The 22,160-nt window shown below is 40.2% G+C and overlaps 1 protein-coding gene across 1 annotated transcript in view; it reads left to right on the plus strand.

Annotated features, from left to right (window-relative positions):
- The window catches only part of vps13d (vacuolar protein sorting 13 homolog D), a 125,804-nt gene that overhangs the window by 54,768 nt on the left and 48,876 nt on the right, over positions 1 to 22,160 (plus strand). Inside the window, exons 26-43 of the mRNA XM_037684802.1 lie at positions 134 to 269; positions 1,605 to 1,818; positions 2,408 to 2,579; positions 4,143 to 4,258; positions 4,417 to 4,632; positions 4,717 to 4,991; positions 5,410 to 5,543; positions 6,990 to 7,145; positions 7,378 to 7,549; positions 9,692 to 9,766; positions 9,839 to 10,039; positions 12,195 to 12,284; positions 14,394 to 14,534; positions 14,624 to 14,746; positions 17,798 to 17,903; positions 18,727 to 18,879; positions 19,907 to 20,042; positions 20,135 to 20,182. Coding sequence (XP_037540730.1) covers positions 134 to 269; positions 1,605 to 1,818; positions 2,408 to 2,579; positions 4,143 to 4,258; positions 4,417 to 4,632; positions 4,717 to 4,991; positions 5,410 to 5,543; positions 6,990 to 7,145; positions 7,378 to 7,549; positions 9,692 to 9,766; positions 9,839 to 10,039; positions 12,195 to 12,284; positions 14,394 to 14,534; positions 14,624 to 14,746; positions 17,798 to 17,903; positions 18,727 to 18,879; positions 19,907 to 20,042; positions 20,135 to 20,182 — 2,664 coding nt within the window. The remainder of the gene's footprint in view (positions 1 to 133; positions 270 to 1,604; positions 1,819 to 2,407; positions 2,580 to 4,142; positions 4,259 to 4,416; positions 4,633 to 4,716; positions 4,992 to 5,409; positions 5,544 to 6,989; positions 7,146 to 7,377; positions 7,550 to 9,691; positions 9,767 to 9,838; positions 10,040 to 12,194; positions 12,285 to 14,393; positions 14,535 to 14,623; positions 14,747 to 17,797; positions 17,904 to 18,726; positions 18,880 to 19,906; positions 20,043 to 20,134; positions 20,183 to 22,160) is intronic.

Genomic DNA, 22,160 nt, shown 5'->3' on the forward strand with positions numbered 1-22,160 from the left:
ATATGTATATATATATACATGTATATATATGATATATATATAGTTTCTGCATGTATATTTGTGTGTTTGTTTGTTTAATTGTATATGGTAAATATGTATTTGCCTGGTTTTGTTTACTTTTGGTTCCAAAAAGGAGCAAGTCAAGAATTCTTCATGGAGGACAAATGTGCAAAGTGAACCCACTAACTCTTCTTCAGAAGGAACTCCTGACAGACCACCAGCCGCTGACACAGCCAGGACCTCTCTGGAGAAAGAGCCTCAATGTTCAGGTCAGCAGACTTTGATTACAGCAGTTTTCACAGAAACTTTTTGCAAGCACCTTAGATGTATTACAATATTTTATATCTAAACATATGAAAATAGAGACGTTACCACATACAACTGATTATCATCCATCCATCCATCATCTTTACCCGCTTCTTCCTTTTTGGATTGCGGGAGTTACTGTGGTCCATCTTCCAGCCGTTATGTTCAAGAAAATATTCTTGCTTGCGTTGTTTATGCAAAAAGAACCACACTTGATGGCAGGAGAAGATTTTTAACTGGCATTTTACTTGCAAGGCCAGATTTTCAGGACAGGCTGTGTAAATATACATAAATCATACACACATGAAGCCCAGTCACAAGAATCTGCCTCAAGCTGCCTTGTACGCTTGCTTTTGTACCATTATCAGTTCAGCTGAGTTCACAGAGCTCAGGAGATGTCCTTGGCTGCAGTTGCATGCTGAAGCCTTCTCACCCAATGCTCTTCTTTACCCCAAACATGGTTCATGGGCATAAATAAGATAGTGTATTGGGAGATGGTTTTCTTGATTTCTTTTCCTCAGCCATAGTAATAACAACATCCATAACCTTTGACCAAAACTTCTCTGGCACAATATTTCATTCATTTCAGAAGTAGATTAAATTAAAGTCCACTTTGAACTCGCTCTTTTATTTTTCTGAGTCGTGTTTTTATTGAAATTTGTGCTAGAAATAGTTATTTTAGCAGTGTTTTCATGCAGATTGTTGCAGTTTATATGTGATTTCTGCAGCAGAATGACAGGAGGTCTCTCAGGGAGCTCAGGTTATACAGAAATGTTTTACCATATCAGTTAAAATAAGAATCCTTTGAGCACAACTTCTAATTATTTCAGTGTCAAAATGATCTAAACACCACTGAGACGTGTTTAAAATGTAGCTATCAGGTTTACTGTGGAGCTAACAGATGGTTTGTTCTCTGCTGTTATTATTATATTATTATTACTGAAACTTTCTGACTCTCTAAATCCACCAGAACATACTTTTTACAACATACTTAACAGGAAATGTCCATTAGAGCAGAAAACATTTTCCACATTTGTTGACAATTATTAGATTTTAAGGCATCACAATTATTTTAGTAGCATACAGAAAGTATTTCTTCTAGATGAAAAATAAAAATATATAATTCAGAGCAGCTGGTGCTAAATGTTAGACATCTAAGCGGAGATGTCAGATAAAAGGAAATCATTTGAAATCATTTTGTAATTTTTGTAGGACTTTTTTTTTAACCCTTTAAAAACAACAAGTTTCGTAAGTGCCACAGTCTCTGATTAATAAGCTGCAGGGTTTCCGTCCTGTAGATACCCACATTTGCCTGTTGGACTGTGTGGCGCTGGACCTGCAGGAGATGAGTATCTTTGCTGCAGAGCGTCTGCCCGAGTCTTCAGAGGGTGATGCTGCTAATCCCGAATCCTCCAACCTCACCTTCTCTTCCTTCTCTCTTCGTCGGACTGGAGATAACTTGTTGAAGGACTGCTGCCGCCTCCAGCTAAAAATTGAGCGCAACTTGGACAAGTATGTGCTTCCTTCTTAAAGCTTCCTCACAATGTGGTTGTTCAGTAAAGCTGCACAGCTCTATAGGAACTACCAAAGGAATCTCAGATGAGCTATCATTCATGTTTTAACTGCCTTTTTTCCTCTGTCACTGGAAAATTAACTTTAGCAGTTAATCAAACTGAAAATGTCAGCTGTTTTTTCAACATTCTCAATAATAAGTTGTTTTCCCACATTCTGAAGCTTTTGCTTTGTTGTCATACAGCTTTCCAAAGCTATGAATATGGAATGGCTCCAAATGCTCAGGTGTAAATATAAATCCAGTGGTTACCTTTGGAAGTTTTTATTGAAGTCCATTTGGGGGCTCATGAGATATTTTGCTAACATACAATCATGCACAGACAGGCAAATCCTTTAATCTTCAGTGGCAGACTTGTTATAGCCAACATGAGAGGATTTTAGTCTAAAACTGACATTAAAGGCAGCGAACCTGAATTTCCCGTAGGTAAAATAGGACATGACTGTTGTTTTTGTTTATCTTAAAAAGGTGAATAAATATAAACAACACCGATCCACGGCCTGCACAGTCATCAGTGTTTCTTGTTGGCAGGGAGCTGAGTCATGCAGTACCTGACATGTCCATCCACGGCAGACTGTCGTCAGTGCATTGCTGCCTAGAGAAGAAGCACTACCAGTTGATCCGAGGGCTTCTGGAGAACAACCTGGGAGAGCCTGTTGAAGAGTTTCTGCGACCCTATAATCTGCAGGACCCTAGCATCCATGTGAGGATCTGGCAGCCATCTTTGTTGACCTCTAGGAACATACAGTATCCTACATTTCAACGTTAAAAAACATTTGGTTTGGTGAAGAATTGCTTCTACATAATGTCTGTACATTTCCATCTGGTTTGGAAAGTAAGAAAAATATGCTTAACACTTTTAGCTGTGTATTTGAAAAGCTATAAATCGAGCTGACATAGTTATTACTATGTTTAAGCCGTTTTAAATGCGTTGTGCAATAAAATGGTTTTTAAACACAATTTTGAGAAAAAGAAAGTCGGCTTTGTTTTAGTTTTACGGTTTTACATATCAAGACCTTTTTATAGGTAATTTGGCTATTACACCTTCTAAAATTTCAAATAGACTAACAGCTTCCACCTTGTTAGGATTTATTAAATAAAAACAAAGCCAAAAATGTGTAATCACAAAAATACAGTAGTTAGTTCAGACAGTATTTGTACTATAGTAAATTTGGTTTTTGGATGAGATGATTGGTGGATCTTTTGCCCACACTTTATTCTAATGTTGCTTCAGTTTGTAGACAATGTTTCTTCACAGCTTAGTCAGACTGGTATCTGGACTGTAGCAACAATTTGTCATTTTGTTGTTGGTTTGCTGATATACTTAGTATCATTGTCTTTATTCCCAGTTTGAGCCAAACTTTACCTATTGGACTTCATCGTTAACGTCTCGCCGACTGTTAGACCAACACTGCCATAGTCATCCATGTGGGGAGGGTCTGTTTACATGTGAACGATCTCTGGAAACTTTAGGTTTTTCCAGTGTTGATCGAAGAAAAAAAAAAAAACACATTTACATGGAGATAGCTGTGCTCATTAAATCCACTGTAATATCCACGCCAGGCAGGGTTGACAAATAGGAAAGGACAATCTATTGTACAGTTTTTTTAGAATTGTTGTATTTTGACCCAAACTATGGTATGCGCTGAGTGAGGGTGCACTTTACTGGAGGGGAGAGTTGTAAGATAAGTTGTGTGTTGTGCACAGAAAAGGTGGTGTTTAACAGTAGAATTATTTACTATAAAAACTGTATCGTATGTCTGGAAAAACTGATGCCAGGTCACTCACTGGCACTATGATTTTTATCTTTGAATGAGACGCATGCAGGCAGACAGTTTAGTCTGGAGCGAGAAAACGGTTCCATTCAAAAATGGAGAAAACACAAACTTTTGTTTGGACCGAGGATGAGGTTGGTTTGCTCCTGAATGCTGAATAGGGTGAGCAGGACAAACAGCACTCTTTTATCTGTCATTGTTACTGTTCTGCTGACAGAAGTGCAGAAAAATTATTGACTGCAGTAACAAGGGCACTCGATCTATAAATCCATCCATTATTATCCATTTACCCACATCCTCCTTTCTGGGTTGTTGGTGCCCAGATCCAGCACCACCGTGTTGTAATTGATGTGGTTTAAAACACTTTTATTTGAAATTTTTAATCATTTTAGAACCTGGGAACGAGCAATCCTTTTTATTATGTCTGGACATATATTGCCTTTGAACTGAAAGGACTGATCGTAGCTTTGGTTTGCATGTGGCTCTTTTAGACTGTGTTGAGTGGAGACGTCTACACCAACCTCTCTTTCTTGGTGGATTTGACGGATGTCAGCTTGGAGCTTCTGGAATGTCCAGCAACCACTAAATGCAGGCAGTCCTTAGCAAGGTAAGAACTTTATATTCTGGTTCTAGAGTTCTTAATCTGTGTTGTTGGTCTGGACTAGATGAGCTAAAAGTTACTGTCATGCTCAAGTTGAGTTTTATTTTTCTCCTGAAGTTCATAAAGATGCAAATTTACTGTTTTCTTTTACTTGCCTTGCAAAGGTTTGACTTCATGAAATCCAAGATTCTTTTTGAAAGTTTCTCTGATGGTTCCAAGTCTGTCAATTTGGTCTCTCACTCCCTGCTGGCCTTCGACTCCCGCTGCACTGAGCCAAATATGATCGCCAAGGGGGCAAGAAAAAATGTGTTTGACTGCATTCTGCAGCCCTCCAAAACAGGCAGTAACCGTGCATCTCTGCAACTTGAGCTGCATTATAGGTAATGCTGCACTGGAGAACATTTAATCCAACAAAACATTTCTAAACACACATGGAAGTTTAACTGAAATTATGTTCTTTGCAGATCTACACGTGACTCGTCATGCTTTACAGTGGTCCTCAATAACCTGAGGGTTTTTCTCATCTTCGACTGGCTGGAGCTGGTGCGAGACTTCCTGCAGGTTCACAGGGACTCTGACAGCACCGAGTCTCAACAACATTTTCCTTCTAACACTACTTCTGAACTGGACACCACTGGGGCTGTCATGCCAAAGACAGTGAAGAGTGGAGTAGTCACTAAAAGATCCACCGTACCAGTCACCCAAGACCGCTGCCTGGAGATGAAGATCAATGTGACAGGTGGGAGAAAGAGACTGCAGCAGAACTGTGGAAGGAGCATTTCATTTCATGCTTACAACCAGGGTAGCTCTCATTATTATAAAAAAAAATGGAGTAATAAAACAAGTTAAATATAAAACTTTTACATTCAGACAACTTTAGGAAATTACAAGAGTCCTTATGGCTATGGATAAAAATGGATGTTACGATGATAGGTATACAGTATGGTAATAGTTTTGAGCTTTTTGTTTTGGTGCAAACTTTTACATAAAGTTTTCACAAAACTATAAAGTTAAAAACTACTGGATCTCGTAGAAGTGAAAGATTAACCAGAACTTGACCTTAAATTTCAAATAAATTAGTTTTTCTTGTGAATGCTGAACTGATAAGTGCATTGTGGTGATTCTTTAAAAAAATGTTTGTCTTGTTTTGGTTTCAGGCACAGAGTTTGTGGTTGTGGAGGACCTCTCCTGTCTCGACACAAATGCAATCATTCTGAAAGGCACCACAGTTCTGACATACAAGCCCCGTCTGCTGGACCGACCCTTCTCTGGCAGCCTGGCAGGAATTGAGGTGACACTGCTGCTCACATTGTAATCGTTCTTTACCTAAAAGCAGACCATATAATGTCGGCTGCGTTTCTACATGTTTGTGTGTCTGTTACCAAAAAACTTGAAAATATTAATTGAACGTACAGCTACAACAGCTTTCTCAACCTGAATAAATATATCACATTTAAAGGACTTTTTAATTAAAAAATAAATAAATAAATTGAAGGTCATATTTTTTTGTTTGTTTTTATAAAACTCCACTCGTGGAACACCTGGTCCATCCACTAATGTTCTGTTTTCAGTCAAGCCAACGACAAATCGGCTATTCTGAGTCGTGGAACGTCCAATTCTGCAGCCTGCATGCATGCATAATAGATTTTCAGTACTAAATGTTTACTTGTGCAACATGCAAGTAAGGTTTTGCTCTTATCGTCCAAACTAAAATAATTTTGTCAGATGAGATGAGAGGCAGGACTCCGCAGCGACGTCTGGCCAGGAAAGATGTATCTCTCTTGGAGTGAGTTGAAATGTTTTCAGTAGCTCTCATCTAACAAAGCAGAGCAACAGTAATATAAAAATCTGAAGTATAGAGATATAGATAAAAAGAAAAGCCTTTACTGAGAGAAATGTATTATTTTATATGATATGATGAATATAGGATTCAAAATAATTTATAATGGGATTTCTTTATGGTCGGTTGGAGGGCAGTAAAGTTACTATGAGGTTACAGGAGCATTTGAAACCATTCTGACCAAATAAAAAAAACACCATTTAGAAGGATGTTTAGGCTTTGTCGGGAACCATCCTGTTTACTGAATAGGAAAAAAATATTTTTCTCAACGAGACATTCTGAGAGTTAAACGTGCCAATAGCTAATTGAAATCATCCTTTTCTGTTTGTCAGCAATCAAAGACCACTGGGCAGATTTTATTAAAATGTTCAAGAAATAGTCTTTAAATGTGCTTTTCAAAACTACTGTAATTCACTGAAGATGGCTGCCACAGCTAATTGACCATAATAAATACAAAATTGGCAATAATTGTCTTTTGTTTTTTCACCAGAACTAGGTGTTTTATTGAAACTTTCAAAACGTTTTTAGATTATCATCTTCCTTTACTAAACTTTTGAAGCCTAATTCAAGAAGGCTACCACATCTAATCAACATTAGCCAACACAAAAGTGGCTTTAACCCAGTACTTTTGTACAGATATTAAGCTAAAATTTGATGTGGCATCTGAGTCATCCCCAACACATCCCCTGAGCACCTGAACATGACATCTTTTGGTATTTCTTGAGATGATGCATCAACTCATTTTCAAGGTTTGACCAAAATGGCTACGACTATCCTTTATCAACATAAAACTCTGGCATGAAAGACCTTAAATCTTCTCTTCTGAGAATTGCTCCCTGCTGTCTTTAGTCTTGCTCCTACTTGCTAGCACATGCAACATCATCATTATCTTTTCAGGTTTTCTCTTGTCGGCTTGGCAGTGAGCAGGAGACGGCGCTGTCCATCATAGACCCCGTCAACATACAGGTGGAGTTGTGTGGCAGCCCCACCTACCACAGCACCTCTGGGCTCCTAGATGCCTTCAATGTGCAGGACATCCCCCCCATCCTGGAGGTCAGTTCAGTGTTGCCTCACAGCAGCAGCAGATTCCAGTTGATGGTGTTTTTGATCTCCTATTACTGACATTAAGGTTATTATTGAAACCGTTGTCTTTAGTTTTTAAAGTCAGTGTTTCATTTGTTGATGTTTGTGTCAGCAAACAAATGCATGTCCTAAAGACTAAACACAGAGAAGACTTCTTGTGGAAAAAGATAATTGGCTGTTTAATTATGTCGTTCTCTGGCAGATCCAGTTTCCTGCCTTGGACATCCGTCTGTCCTACAATGACATTCAGCTGTTCCTTGCCATCGCTAAGTCTATTCCTGCATCCAAAACTTCACCTGCCTCTTCTCCTGACCGAGCTGAGGCAACAGTTTCACCCAAAAGCAGCAACAGGCAGAGGACGCACAGCCTCAGAGGTACAGAAAGGACCCCCCCCCCCCCACCACCACCACCATGCTGTATAATTTACACATATAAAGTCAGATGGATGTGTGTGTACATTTATTTGACATACATACATACATATTTGTGTGTTTTAAAGTAAAGTGCAATTTTGTTGTTTCTCTGTAAAATAAGTGAAAATAAATAATTAACTACTAAACATTTCAACGGCCCTCAAATGTGAAACAGGAGCACCAGCTAATGAGCTAATATAAAAATAAAAAGTGGAGGGATACAGGTAGAAAAAAATAACTAAAAGTAATATATTATTACACTTGTGTGTGTGTATATGTAAATGTATATATATATATATATATATATATATATGCTTGAAAGTTTGTGAATGCTTTATAATTTTCAATATTTCTGCATAAATATGATGTAAAGCATCATCAGATTTTCACAGAAATCATAAAGTTGATTTAAATAAAACCTAGTTAAACAAATGAGACAAAAATATTATACTTGGTCATTTATTTATTGAGGAATATTATCCAATATAACATATTTGAGAGTGGCAAAAGTATGTGAACCTTTGCATTCAGTATCTGGTGTGACACCCCCTTCGCCCCAGTGCAGCAATAACTGCAACTAAACATTTCTGGTAACTGTTGATCAGTCCTGCTCACCAGCTTGGAGGAATTTTAGTCCATCCTCTGTACAGAACAGTTTCAACTCTGGATGTTGGTGGTTTCCTCACATTTAACTTCTTGCTTCAGGTCCTTCCACAACATCTGGATTGGATTAAGGTCAGGACTTCGACTTGGTCATTCCAAAACATGAACTTTATTCTTCTTGAACATTCTTTGGTAGAACGACTTGTGTGTTTAAGGTCATTGTCGCTGCATGGCCCACCTTCTCTTGAGATTCAGTTCATGGACAGATGTTCTGACATTTTCCTTTATAATTCTCTGATATAATTCAGAATTCATTGTTCCATCAATGATGGTAAGCCGTCCTGACCCAGATGCATCAAAACAGGTACAAACCATGATAATACCACCACCATGTTTCACAGATGGGATAAGGTTCTTTTGCAGGAATGCAGAGTTTTCCTTTCTCCAAAAATAACTCTTTTAATTTAAACCAAAAAATTCTACTTTGGTCTCATCCATCCACAAAACTTTCTTCCAGCAGCCTTCTGGCTTGTCCACATGATCTTTAGCAAACTGCAAATGAGCAGCAATGTTCTTTTTGGAGAGCAGTGACTTCCTCCTTCAACTGTGCCATGACCACCATTGTTGTTCAGAGTTCTCCTGATGGTGGACTCATGAACATTAACATCAGTCAATGTGAGTGAGACCTTCAGTTGATTAAAAGTTACTCTGGGTTCCTTTGTAACCTCACAGACTATTCCACATCTTGCTCTTGGAGTGATCTTTGTTGGTCCACCACTCCTGGGGAGGGTAACAATGGTCTTCAATTTCCTCCATTTGTACGCAATCTGTCTGACTGTGGATCGGTGGAGTCCAAACTCTTTACAGATGGTTTTATAACATTTTCCAGCCTGATGAACATCAACAACTCTTTTTCTTAGGTCCTCAGAAATCTCCTTCGTTCCTGCCATGATCCACTTCCACAAATATGTGAAGAGCAGACTTTGATAGATCCTGTTCTTTAAATCAAACAGGGTGTTCACTCACACCTGATCATCATCCCATTGACTGAAAACACCTGACTCTAATTTCACCTTCAAATTAACTGATAATCCTAGAGGTTCACATTAATATCGGATCATTTTCCTCAATAAATAAATGACTAAGTATAATATTTTTATCTCATTTGTTTAACTGTGTTCTCTTTATCTACTTTTAGGACTTGTGTGAAAATCTGATTATGTTTTAGGTCATATTTATGCAGAAATATAGAAAATTATAAAGAGTTCACAAATTTTCAAGCACCACTGTAAATGTAAAATTTCGTCACAGCCGTTTCATCTCAGATTATATTTCTTAGACTATGTATTTAATATATTGGATGAATAAATGACAACATATTTAATTAAAACTGGATAAGTGGAATTACCTTTCAGGCTCTACAGTTGGCCAGGGGTTTTTATTTGCCCATGTGTGTTTAATATTTTATCTTAACTGAATGGATGTGATGACATTTTGCAGAATCCAAGCTCAGCCATTTACAAGACCTTGGTTTTACAAAGGAGGACTGCAGAAGAGCTCTGGTCCACTGTAAAGGTGAAGAAGTTTCATCACATGCATATGAACTTGAACCTGGATCTGACGTGACCTCTCACTTGTGTTTTGTAGGTCATCTGGACCAGGCTGCCACGTGGCTTCTGGAGAATGCAGAAAATCTGATGGAGAACTCCCGAGTGAAGGCAGGCTCCAGCTCCTGCAGTCACTCTGCTCCTTTGTCAGGTGTGGAGGTGAAGGCTGACAGCATCTGTATTTGTTTCATCGATGACTGCCTGGACTGTGACATCCCTCTAGCTGAACTCACTTTCTCCAGTAAGTCTCACTAATGTACATGCTCATACATCCATTCTGATCCTTTTACCTGCTTCTCCTTCACTGGCCACAGAGACACTGGTGCCTGTTTTCAGCCGTCACTGTACCAGAGGTGGGGGATACCCTAAAAAATAAGTGAAGTACTGACTTCCATTTTGGTGTGGCTTTTTTTTTTTTTTTGCGTAGTAAAGGTTCCTTTACAAAATTGCGTTGCCACGTCAAAATCTAAGATGGCCACCACCATATATGCTTGTAAGCTTACCGCCCCTATTATTTGAAGAAACTATGCTTTCTAGTTTATATTGTCTAAAAGTATAGTTTGCTCAAATGATTAGGGTGGCCGATGGATAATCTATGGTGGTCAAGGCCACCGTTGGCCCTCCATGGCTCCACCATTGCATCTGGTGGTGGATAAAATTGTTTCCTCCACTCTTCAGCATCTATTACTCTCTGACAAAAAACAAAACACCTCCCTCTGTTCTTCTCCACAGTGTAACTTCTACCAGCTTGAATATCTTGCACTTAAAGGTTTACTTGCATTATCCTGATGTATGCTCAATAATCCAGGTAGAAAAATCCAAAAAAGTTAAATCTGGTCCTCTGGACATTCAAAAAAACAAAACAAAGCAAAAAAAAATATAGAAACGTTTCGTCTCTCATCCGAGAGACTTCCTCAGTCTGAGGTGCTGTATTCAGCTCAGTCTCTTAAATAGCACCTTCTCAGAGTGGATCAACCAGTTTGCTGCTGACAACCAAAACCAACTGCTCACATGGTCAAGAAGGACCATCAGCCTAACAATGGATCATTAGCACACTGATGGCTGTTTACTATTCACAGGGGGCTGAGTGATACTAGCAATCACAGCATTGTAAGAGGGGGACAATTGAACCCAGAGGCCTCCATCCCTGTTTTATGATGGGCGATTTCTTTTCACAAAGATGGCTTCCTTTACTCCTCTCTCAAACCATCGCCGGGGCGGGACCTTCGCGCAAAGGCTCGCGGCGAACTCAGTGGTCGGACGGCATGGATCCGTCGCGGCCGCAAGGGCACGTCCCGTGGGGCCGACGCGTCGCCCGCACGGCTGGCTCCCTTAGTTAGTGGGGATGCTGTCTCAGGAGCCAGGCAGAAGGAGAAATCCTACACGAGACAAGCGCTAGAGCAATGTTGATATCCTAACTGGGCCTTCCTGAAAGCAGAGAAGAAACCCAAACAGGACTCCAGTCAGCCATCAGGTGAAAAGGAGGAACCCAGACCAGTGGTCATTCCATATGTTGAGGGAGTATCAGAGAAACTGAGACGTTTATTTTCTAAACATAACGTCCCAGTGGCTTTTAAACCCCAAAATACATTACGGCAAAGACTGGTTCATCCCAAAGATCCAGTCCCCCGGCACAAACAGAGTAATGTTGTGTATGCTGTTCAGTGTCAGGAGGGCTGTGATCAGTCTTACATCGGGGAAACTAAACAGCCACTGGCCAAAAGGATGGACCGGCACAGAAGATCAACATCATCAGACCAGGATTCTGTGGTCTACACTCATCTCCAGGCCAGCGGTCACTCTTTCAGGGATGAAGATGTTCACATCCTGGACAGAGAGGAACGATGGTTTGAGAGAGGAGTAAAGGAGGCCATCTTTGTGAAAATAAATCGTCCATCATTAAACAGGGGTGGAGGCCTCCGGGTTCAACTGTCCCCCTCTTACAATGCTGTGATTGCTAGTATCACTCAGCCCTCTGTGAGTAGTAAACAGCCATCAGTGTGCTAATGACCCATTGTTAGGCTGATGGTCCTTCTTGAGCATGTGATCAGCTGGTTTTGGTTGTCAGCAGCAAAACTGGTTGATCCACTCTGAGAAGGTGCTATTTAAGAGACTGAGCTGAATACAGCACCTCGGACTGAGGAAGTCTCTTGGATGAGAGATGAAACGTTTCTACATGTTTTTGTTGTTTTACTTTGTTTTGTTTTTTGTTTTTTGAATGTCCAGAGGACCAGATTGAACTTTTTTGGAGTTTACTTGCATTCCCTGTTCAATTCCAGTCCAGAAAAACACTCTCCTCCAAAACTACAAACATTCGCTATTTAAATCCTTCCGAGATGGGCGATGTTGGCATATCACTTGTTTTGTTACAATCTTAAAATAAAATTTCTTTTCAGGGCTTTTTGTGCTGCAGCGTATTGGTTCTGTCCAGGAAGGTAAATCCAACTTCACTCTGTCTGGGGACTACTACAACAGACAGCTGTCAGGTAAATATTACCAGTTACCTGGCAAGAAGTACCTGGATAAATCAGGACATACCCACATAGCTCACTGAAATTATTAATTTCTCTCCAAAAGCAGCTTCATGTACCTCTGACCAAAGCTGACAGTATTATTAAATGTCAGTTTAAAAAAACTATTCTCCCAGGCTTCATTTTTTTATTGTGGAAGGCTACTTTTGGAGAAAAATATTCTCACTTGCATTGTTCACTCAAAAAGAATCACACTTGATGGCAGGAGAATATTTTTAACCAGTATTTTATTTGTGAGGTCAGATTTTCAGGACAGGTTACATAAATATACATAAAGTACACACATGAAGACCAGTCAGGAAAATCTGCCTTGAGCTGCCGCCACAGCTTGCTTTTATACCTTTATCAGTTCAGCTGAGTTCACAGAGCGCAGGAGGTGCCCATGGCTGTGGCTGCATACTACATGCTGCTTCCAGCTCCTTGCCCAACTCTTTCTTCTAACCCAAACATATGGTTCATGGGCAGAGATAAGATTCTCAACCATAGTAACAGAAACATCCATAACCTTTGCCCAAAAATTCTCTTCACAGTTTCCAATCCATATTATTATTATTATTATTAACCTTTATTTAACCAGGCAAATCCCATAGAGATCACAGATCTCTTTTGCAAGGGAGGCCTGGGTATGAAGGCATCCTAACATGTATGTTTTTGATCTGTGGGAGAAAACTGTAGTACCCAGAGAACACCCGCGCAAGCACGAGAAAAACATGCAAACTCCACACAGAAAGACCCCATGTCCAACCAGGGATTGAATCCAGGACCTTCTTGCTGTGAGGCAACAGTGCTAACCACTGAGCCGTTGTGCTGCCAAATATGTGATGTTCACTTGTATTATGATATTAAAGGGAGAGTTTCGACAGCTTTCAAATAATGTTCTGTCCAATAGTCATTAGTTGTCACAACCTTAGCTATGAACCAGCTAGAGAACACGGAGTACGGAGATAAAAAGCAAATGTCTTCATCCAGGCTAAATACAGTGAATCATCTTCCTCTGTTTCTGTCCTCTGTGTCCTCTGTCCTCACTCCAACCACCTCCATGTCCTCGTAACTGTATCCGTATACTGGTATCTCCTCTTTGTCTTTTTCCTGGCAGCTGCATTTTTAACATCCTTCTACCAATATACCCACTGTCCCTCCTCTGGACTTGTCCAAACCATCTCAGTCTGGCCTCTCTAACTTTATCTCCCAGTTGTTCAACTTGTGCTGTACCCCCATCTATCCATCCATCCAGTTGTCTGTTCGTTCGTTCTGGAGTCAGGTCTCAGGGGCAGCAGCTTAAGCACGGAGGTCCAGACATCTCTTTCCACAGCCACCTCTTCCAGCTCTTCTGTTAGGACTCAAAGGCATTGCCAGGCCAACTGAGAGACATATTCTCTCCAGCATTTTTTGGGTCTTCCCGAGGGGGTCTCCTTCCAGTCATACATGCCCGAAGTACCTCCCAGGCGAGGCACACTGAGGTACGCTTACCATAGGTCAGGGTAGGAACGTAGATGGAGAGCGTAACATAAGTGGAGAGCTTTGCCTTACAGCTTCACCGCAATGGACAGACACAGAGTCCACAATAATGTAGATGCTGCACCAATACGTCTGTTGATCTAGCACTTAATTTTTCCCTCACTCTGAGCAACACCCTGAGATACTTGAGGCAGAACCTCACCCCAAACCTGGAGAGAACAGTCCACCTCTGAGCACCATGGCCTCAGATTTAATGATGCTGATCCTCATCCCAGTTGCTCACACTTGGCTGTGAACTGTTCCAGTGAGAGCTGAAGATCATCAACAGGACCACAATCTCTGCAAATAGTAGATACAAAATCCTGCAAAAGAGTAGAAGTATAATATTTGATAATAGTGTTCATTCACACATTTTTTGAGAAAGAGTTGGCCTGAAAACAACAAAATCAGACAGTTGTTTTGCTAGCCTTTAGCCTAATCTGAATGGAGACTTTTGCTTCCTTCTCTATCCTCAGCACTACATGACTGATGTCATGGTTAACTAACAGATAAATAAACAAAAATGTGTGTCAATCCAGCACTTTCACCAGTTTGTTTCTGTGTCAGGCTGGGAGCCTTTCATTGAACCGTGGACCTGCTTCCTGTCATGGCAGCAACAGGCTGCTAGTCGCCTTCACCCTCCACGCTTTAAGATGGACATTCGAGCCAAACAGAGGCTGGACATCAACATCACTTCTGTCCTGCTTGGTAAGTTAGTCAGAAACTTGCTTCTCTTTGCACAAAGTGACTGAGAGGAGCACATTATGACACAAAGTTTTTATTCCTGGTCCTTCTAGACCAAGTCAACACCACCAAGAGCTCCTGGATAGCCGATTACTGCAAGGAGGACAAACAGATTCAAAGGTCGCCTACCCTGTCTTGGATCGGCTCATCTGTTGACCCCCCCAGCTTTGGGCAGAGTAAGTTTCGGTCACTCACTGGACCAAATCAATGTGTTCTAATCTAACAAAAACTGACATTTATTTCAGATATAAACTTATATATTTGCAAATGTAACCAAAGAACGAGATAGCTATTTTAAGTACCGGTAGTTAAACACAGCATGTTTATTTTCAGGGTCATTTAATTATCATCACGTTCTGGTTCTAAACTAGATAACTAGATACCTTTTTTAAAGCAGACTATAAGTTATTAATGCTGGAGAAAAATATTCTCTCAAGTTGCTTGCTCAAAAATAATTACACTCAATGGCAGGAGAAGATTTTTAACCAGCATTTTACTTGCAAGGACTCATTCAAGACAGGTCACATACATCGATACATATTGCAGGGAACGTGTCACAGAATGAAACTCAAATAGAGTTTGCTGTAGACTTTTCTACAGCAACAGAGCCCAGCATGTGCTCCCTCATTGCAAGCTGCAGTCAGACACTTAGACGATGACCACTTAGACCATGGCTGTTGACGAGTCAGCCACCAGATGGAGATAAGAGAATATTTTGGGCATGTTCTCATGTCCACAATGCCAGTGAAGCACTGCGGGTTGGCGAGCCGGTCTTCAGGCTAAAATAAAAGAATGTTTTGGGCTTGTATTACAGAAGCAGGAGAGAAAGACGTTCTCAGCCATAATATAATAAAAAATATTCATACCAACAATTTTCTAACAAGTAATAAATTTACTTGTGTAACTTGTGTATTTTAATTATTCAAACATGGTGCATGATCCACATTTATTTGTTAATATTACCTTTTCTTTCCATTACCGACAATGTTGCACCTACACATAGTTTTTCTTTACAGGCAGTGCTTTCTTTTTAACACGCGCACACACACAAACACACATGCACGCACGCACACACACACACAGGTTTGTCTTGCTATCTTTACGTGGGCTTTGACTTCATTAATTTTTCATTCATTTCTATAGACTAATCCTGACCCTTACCCTAAACTTAACCCTGTCCAAGCTTATTCGACATAAACCTTACCTGTGGCGAAGTTTGAAGGCATCTAATATTACATTTTATTGGCATTTCTTTCCGCTCAATTCTCAATGTGAGTAGCGAGGGACTGCGGTAGCTTGGTGGTCGGTGCCATGGTCTTGTTCGAGCCCACTTTGTGTCAGGAAGGACATCCAGCGTAAAACAATTGCCAAATCTTTCATGCGAGTTCATTCACTGTGGCAATCCTTGAAGAAGAGAGCAGCCAAATTAACTTTTTCAACATCAGTAGCAACATTCATACTCTCCACTTCAGCAATTACATTAACCTGTTTCCCTAAAGCACACACTTCATTTGGCCATTTGTCATTTTAGTTTTCTGCTGCTAATGATTGGGACCCTTTACAGGAAACTTAAACTTATTTTATCCCATTTGCTTCTTTAAAAGCTCAGTGAGAGCATCACTTCATGATTGTTGCACATGCTTTTAACAATCTCCCCTTCAATTTATGTTGTTACTTTCCTGCACTATGAACCTGTCCGTGATTGTTGATTCCCACTGTCTTTACAATTTAATATTTGGTTGTCGATTGTTTATATGTTGTCCTTCTGCTGTTCTACCACTTCTGTATTTGCTTATCTTGCTTTTGTATTTGTTCTCAACTGACTAACCTGATTAAATAAAAGGTCAAATAAATAAAACTAGATTATTCTGATTTTTATTTTTTATTTTTTAACCCTATCTAAAATTTGTGGGTTTCACCTCTTGCAGTGCTCTATAAACTTTAACTCACATAAATTTTAAGGGTATACTATTATGTTTACGGTACATTGTTTTATGAGGAATAGATTCCCTCTTTTCATTTTTCTTAGCTTACAGCTTTTTGTTTGGTGTCATTACTGGTGTTTAGCAGTACCGGTATTTTTTTTTACTGCAGAACTGCAGCAGCACTGGTATACACAGCAACAAACACTGAAAGTGTTCTTCATTTGATCATGTGGATTCACTAATGCTCCGAGAAATAAAGTTGTCTAAATAAACAAAGTCATGCCCTCTGGATGGATTCTTCTTGTTGAAACGTTTCGTCTTTTATCCAAAGACTTCTTCTGGCTGAGGAGCTGCAGCAAACTCAGTCTATAAACAGCATCTTCTCATAGTGGATCAACCAGTTTGATAGTGACAGCCAAAACTAGCTGTCAGGCTAGGCTAGGTTAGACAAGGGACTAGGCTATCACAGAACACAGAGGTGTCTCCCCCGCCTTCTTCCACCCAGTCGACAAAAAACCCAGAAGAGATGAGTGCCCTGCCAAGGCAAGTGACCTCGGAGAAACGCTGCATTCGGGGTGGTGAGTTGTTGTAGGTAACCAGGAAAACTTGGAGTGGACTTTTACTGGTTTGAGTACAGTAGTCCCTTGCTATTTTTTGGTTCGTTTTTTGTGGACTTGCTCTATCGCGGTTTTTCAAAGTAAGATTGGACATGACACATTGGCTGATTGATAGACGAACCTCATGATCGTCAAGGAATTTTTATTTAAAATAATTTAGTATCTGCTGCACCTGTGTGCATCCCACAGCTGCAGGAGAAACTTCCTCCTGCAACATGCCAGATCCCCGCTGGTTCTTATCACCAGCAAACTGGTTGGCCCACTAAAGGTGTGTACTGCTTAGTGGTGAAAACAAATTACTTGGGACTCCTCAGACTGATGAAGCCCTCCAGATAGAGGGCGAAATGTCTTTCCACAACAAAGAAACTATCCAGATGACCTGACTGACCATTACTGGATTTTGTACTTGGACGATTGAGCATGAACTTTGATGATCTGGATACAGTATTAGTTTACGCCAAGTCTGAAGGCTGAGGGTAGGTCAAGTTTCAAAAACACTGGGACGTTTGCTGTTGGATTTGAGACCTGAAGCTCCATATGAGCTGCTTCTTCAGAGTCTGGCAGCAGTTTAAATGGGCCAGGTGTTTGCTGTAACTGAAAACCTGGAAAATTACCAGCAAAGATTCTATGAAAGTATTTTAAAGGATCTCTCTCTGACACTTCTATTTCTTCCTCTTGTTCTCAGAAGATGTCAAGCTCTTAAAGAGGAGACAGCCATTTGTGCCGTATGCGCTCCGCAACAATACAGGCTGTACCATGAGGTTTGCTGTAATGACGACTACTCCTACCAGGTAGGTCTAACCACAGCCTGCCTCTTTTAAACAAAGAAACATACTATGCAAATAAGACTATGCTTTCTAGTTTTTGTATTGCTTAAAAGTATTGTTTCCTCAAATGATTAGGGTGGCACTTGAGGTGGCCAAAGGTTAATCCATGTGGGCCAAGGCCACCGTTAGTGGCCATCCCCTTACTCCACCATTTGCACCTGAGGGTGGATGCAATTGTTCCCTCTGTACACCAGGATATGTCATTCTGCGCCGACTCAAAGAAAAACATATATATATATATAAAAAACCACTATTGTTTGTTCTATACAGTGTAACTCCTACCAACTTGAATATCTTGCACCAAAAACATTAAGGCTTACTTGCATTCCCTGTTCAATTCCAGTCCAGAAAACACTCATCTTCAGACATTCTCAAATCCTTCAGCAACGGGGGGACATTGGCGTACTGCTTGTCTTTATTGGGACTGCTGTAGTTCAGTTGTCAGTGTCTTGTCTCTTGTTATCCTAGATCCCAGGTTGCGTCAGGAAAGATGTCCCTCGTAAAACAGGTCTCTCTTGTAAATGAGTCCTTGAGGCTCAATGAGACTAACCTGTGTAAATAAACGTTGAATGAAAAAACCCACATCAAATCTTCCATTCGAGTTTGCTTACTGAAGAGCAACAATAAGAAAACAATATATTTGATGTTGTGTAATGATCTTAAATGAGGGCTTAATTATTTTTCACATCACTGTCAGCCAAAGTGTAGGAACTTCATTAAGGTTCGTTCTGTTTGGAAGCTGGCTGCATGTTGCTCTTGGAGAATAAACAGTTCTTTGTTGCCACAGAGTGGCCCTGTCCCACAGCAGCAGTGCAGACTCCATCTCGGACATCCACACTTCAGGAGCCGATGATACACATAATGTCAGTCAGTGGAAAGAAGTCCTACCTGGAGAAGAGGTTCCTTTTGAGTTTGAGGCCCGAGAGAAACTTCGACACAGGTACAGCTTGAACTTACACACACAGCACCTGGTTGTTTATTCTGTCTGTCAGTCTGTTCACAACTTTCAGCTTTTCCTCAAGAAAAACAATGCAATGCTCCAGGTCAAGTCCTGCATAAGTAATACAGTAATTCAATTCAGTTTATTTATATAGCACCAATTCACAACAGAAGTCGTCTCAGGGCACTGAACAGAAACATTCATATATAAAAATAATAAGTTAACCCTATTTATCTTAATAGAATAGAATATCAGGAAATAATAATACATATGCATATCCCATCCATCCATCCATTCATCATTCCATCCATTTGTCCATCCATACATACACACTTTCATAACAACTTTTGTCATATAAAATATAAAAGCAAAGGATAATTTCTGAAGATGACTTTTAGAAAACTTGAATTCAAATGTAGATTAGGATCCATCATCAGTTTTAGTTACTGGGTTACTACATGGTGTCTTTAGAAACAACACAAGTTTTGATCACTGAATTTACCAGGTCTGTTATTTTTGCATTCACATATATATGCGGCTCAGAAGGAAGACTTCTTCCTCCCACGTCAGCAGTCTGCTTCGGCTAGGAAACAAGCAAAAGACAACTCTGAACTATATAAAGGCTAACAGATTTACATTGTACTTTTAAGAAAATCACTGGTAATAGAGAAACTAAAGAGTTTTTTTTTCCCATCATTTGCCTTTAAATGGCTTTAATGACCATCAAATCTTATGTATGCTATAGTGTATTTTAAATCTATTTGAATTGCTTCTTGGTGATTAAAAATAAAACACGTTTGAATGATCTGTTATTAGTGTGCATAATAGTTTAATACTTGCAAAGAAATGAACAAAAGACACAATTGCATTAGTTTTTTTGACAGCTACATACAGAGTTAAAACTCCTACAGCCATATTGATGTACGAGAGTGAAAAAACTCAGAGGACTGTTTTGGGTGTCATCAAACTTCTGACGGGTGATGTTTTACGTTTGAGGGATTTCTTCTATCTGCTTCCTCTTCTGCAGACACACTCATGAGCTCAAGCTCCACCAGCTGCTGGTTCAGGTGTGTGGATGGGAGCAGGTCAAGGCGGTGTCAGTGGACAAAGTGGGCATTTTCTTTCGCTACGCGGCTCCAGACAGAAACAACTCTTCTAGCACTGTGAGGACACATTTTAAAAACCTGCTGAATGGTTTATTGTTAAGAATATTGAGGATTTATCAATGAAAAACAAACATTTTTATCCCTCACAGGTTGGCAGCCCTATTAGCAGGACCAACATAATCCACCCTCATGTTTATGTAAGTTTGCCAAGATCTCAGGCTATGTTCACACTGCAGGCAAATACAGCCCAAACCTGATTTTTGTTTTTGGCCATATTGACAATATTGTATACCTTGTTCCTCGTCGTGCAATGAAGAGGGTTAAATGGAAATACCCTCCATCCACCTGTCCATTTGTGCATGTTGTGAGCATGATGACTTGGAAAAGTAAATGAGCTACTCACTTCCCATTTGGTGCTGCTACAGCTAGGTGTAAAAAAAGTTACGATCAAAAATTGGGTTGCTGCATTAAAGTCTTAAGAAGGCTACCACCATTTCTGTGTGTGTGTGTGTGTGTGTGTGTGTGTGTGTGTGTGTGTGTGTGTGTGTGTGTGTGTGTGTTTGTGTGTGTGTGTGTGTGTGTGTGTGTGTGTGTGTGTGTGTGTGCGTGTGTGTGTGTATACACACACACAAACCAGATTCCAAAAAAGTTGGGACACTAAACAAATTGTGTATAAAAACTGAATGCAATGATGTGGAGGTGCCAACATCTAATATTTTATTCAGAATAGAACACAAATCACAGATCAAAAGTTTAAACTGAGAGAATGTATCATTTTAAGGGAAAAATCTGTTGTTTCCAAATTTCATGGCGTCAACAAATCCCAAAAAAGTTAAGACAAGTCCATTTTTACCACGGTGTGGCATCCCCCCTTCTTCTTACAACACTCAACAGACGTCTGGGGACAGAGGAGACCAGTTTCTCAAGTTTAGAAATAGGAATGCTCTCCCATTCATGTCTAATACAGGCCTCTAACTGTTCAATCATCTTGGGCCTTCTTTGTCGCACCTTCCTCTTTATGATGCGCCAAATGTTCTCTATAGGTGAAAGATCTGGACTGCAGGCTGGCCATTTCAGTACCCGGATCCTTCTCCTACGTAGCCATGATGTTGTGATTGCTGCAGAATGTGGTCTGGCATTATTGTGTTGAAAAATGCAGGGTCTTCCCTGAAAGAAATGATGTCTAGATGGAGCATATGTTGTTCTAGAACCTGAACATAGTTCTCTGCATTAATGGTGCCTTTCCAGACATGCAAGCTGCCCATGCCACAAGCGCTCATGCAACCCCATACCATCAGTAATGCAGGCTTCTGAACGGAGCGTTGATAACAACTTGGGCTATCCTTGTCCTCTCTGGTCCGGATGACATGGTGTCCCAGTGTTCCATAAAGAACTTCAAATCGTGACTCATCTGACCACAGAACAGTCTTCCATTTTGCCACACTCCATTTTAAATGACCCCTGGCCCAGTACAAACGTCTGAGCTTGTGGAGCTTGCTTAGAAATGGCTTCCTCTTTGCACTGTAGAGTTTCAGCTGGCAACGGCAGATGGCACGGTGGATTGTGTTCACTGACAATGCTTTCTGGAAGTATTCCTGAGCCCATTCAGTTATTTCCTTGACAGTGGCATTCCTGTTTGAGGTGCAGTGACGTTTAAGGGCCCGGAGATCACGAGCATCCAGTAGTTTTACGGCCTTGACCCTTACGCACAGCGATTGTTCCAGATTCTCTGAATATTTTGATGATGTTATGCACGGTTGATGATGATAACTTAAAAGTCTTTGCTATTTTACGCTGGGTAACACCATTCTGGTATTGCTGCACTATCTTTCTGCGCAACAATGGTGGAATTGGTGATCCTCTTACCATCTTGGCTTCTGAGAGACACTGACACTCTGAGAAGCTCTTTTTATACCCAATCATGTTGTCAATTGACCTAATTAGTGTTAATTGGTCTTCCAGCTGTTCGTTATATGCTCAATTTCCTTTTTCCAGACACTTATTGCTACTTGTCCCAGCTTTTTTGGGATTTGTTGACACTGTGAAATTTTGAATCAACATATTTTTCCTTTAAAATGTTACATTTACTCAGATTAAACTTTTGATCTGTCATCTATGTTATATTACGAATAAAATATTGACATTTGCCATCTCCACATCATTGCATTCAGTTTT

Source organism: Nematolebias whitei, chromosome 11, assembly GCF_014905685.2.
Source record: "Nematolebias whitei isolate Nwh7 chromosome 11, NemWhi1, whole genome shotgun sequence".
Classification (NCBI taxonomy): domain Eukaryota; kingdom Metazoa; phylum Chordata; class Actinopteri; order Cyprinodontiformes; family Rivulidae; genus Nematolebias; species Nematolebias whitei.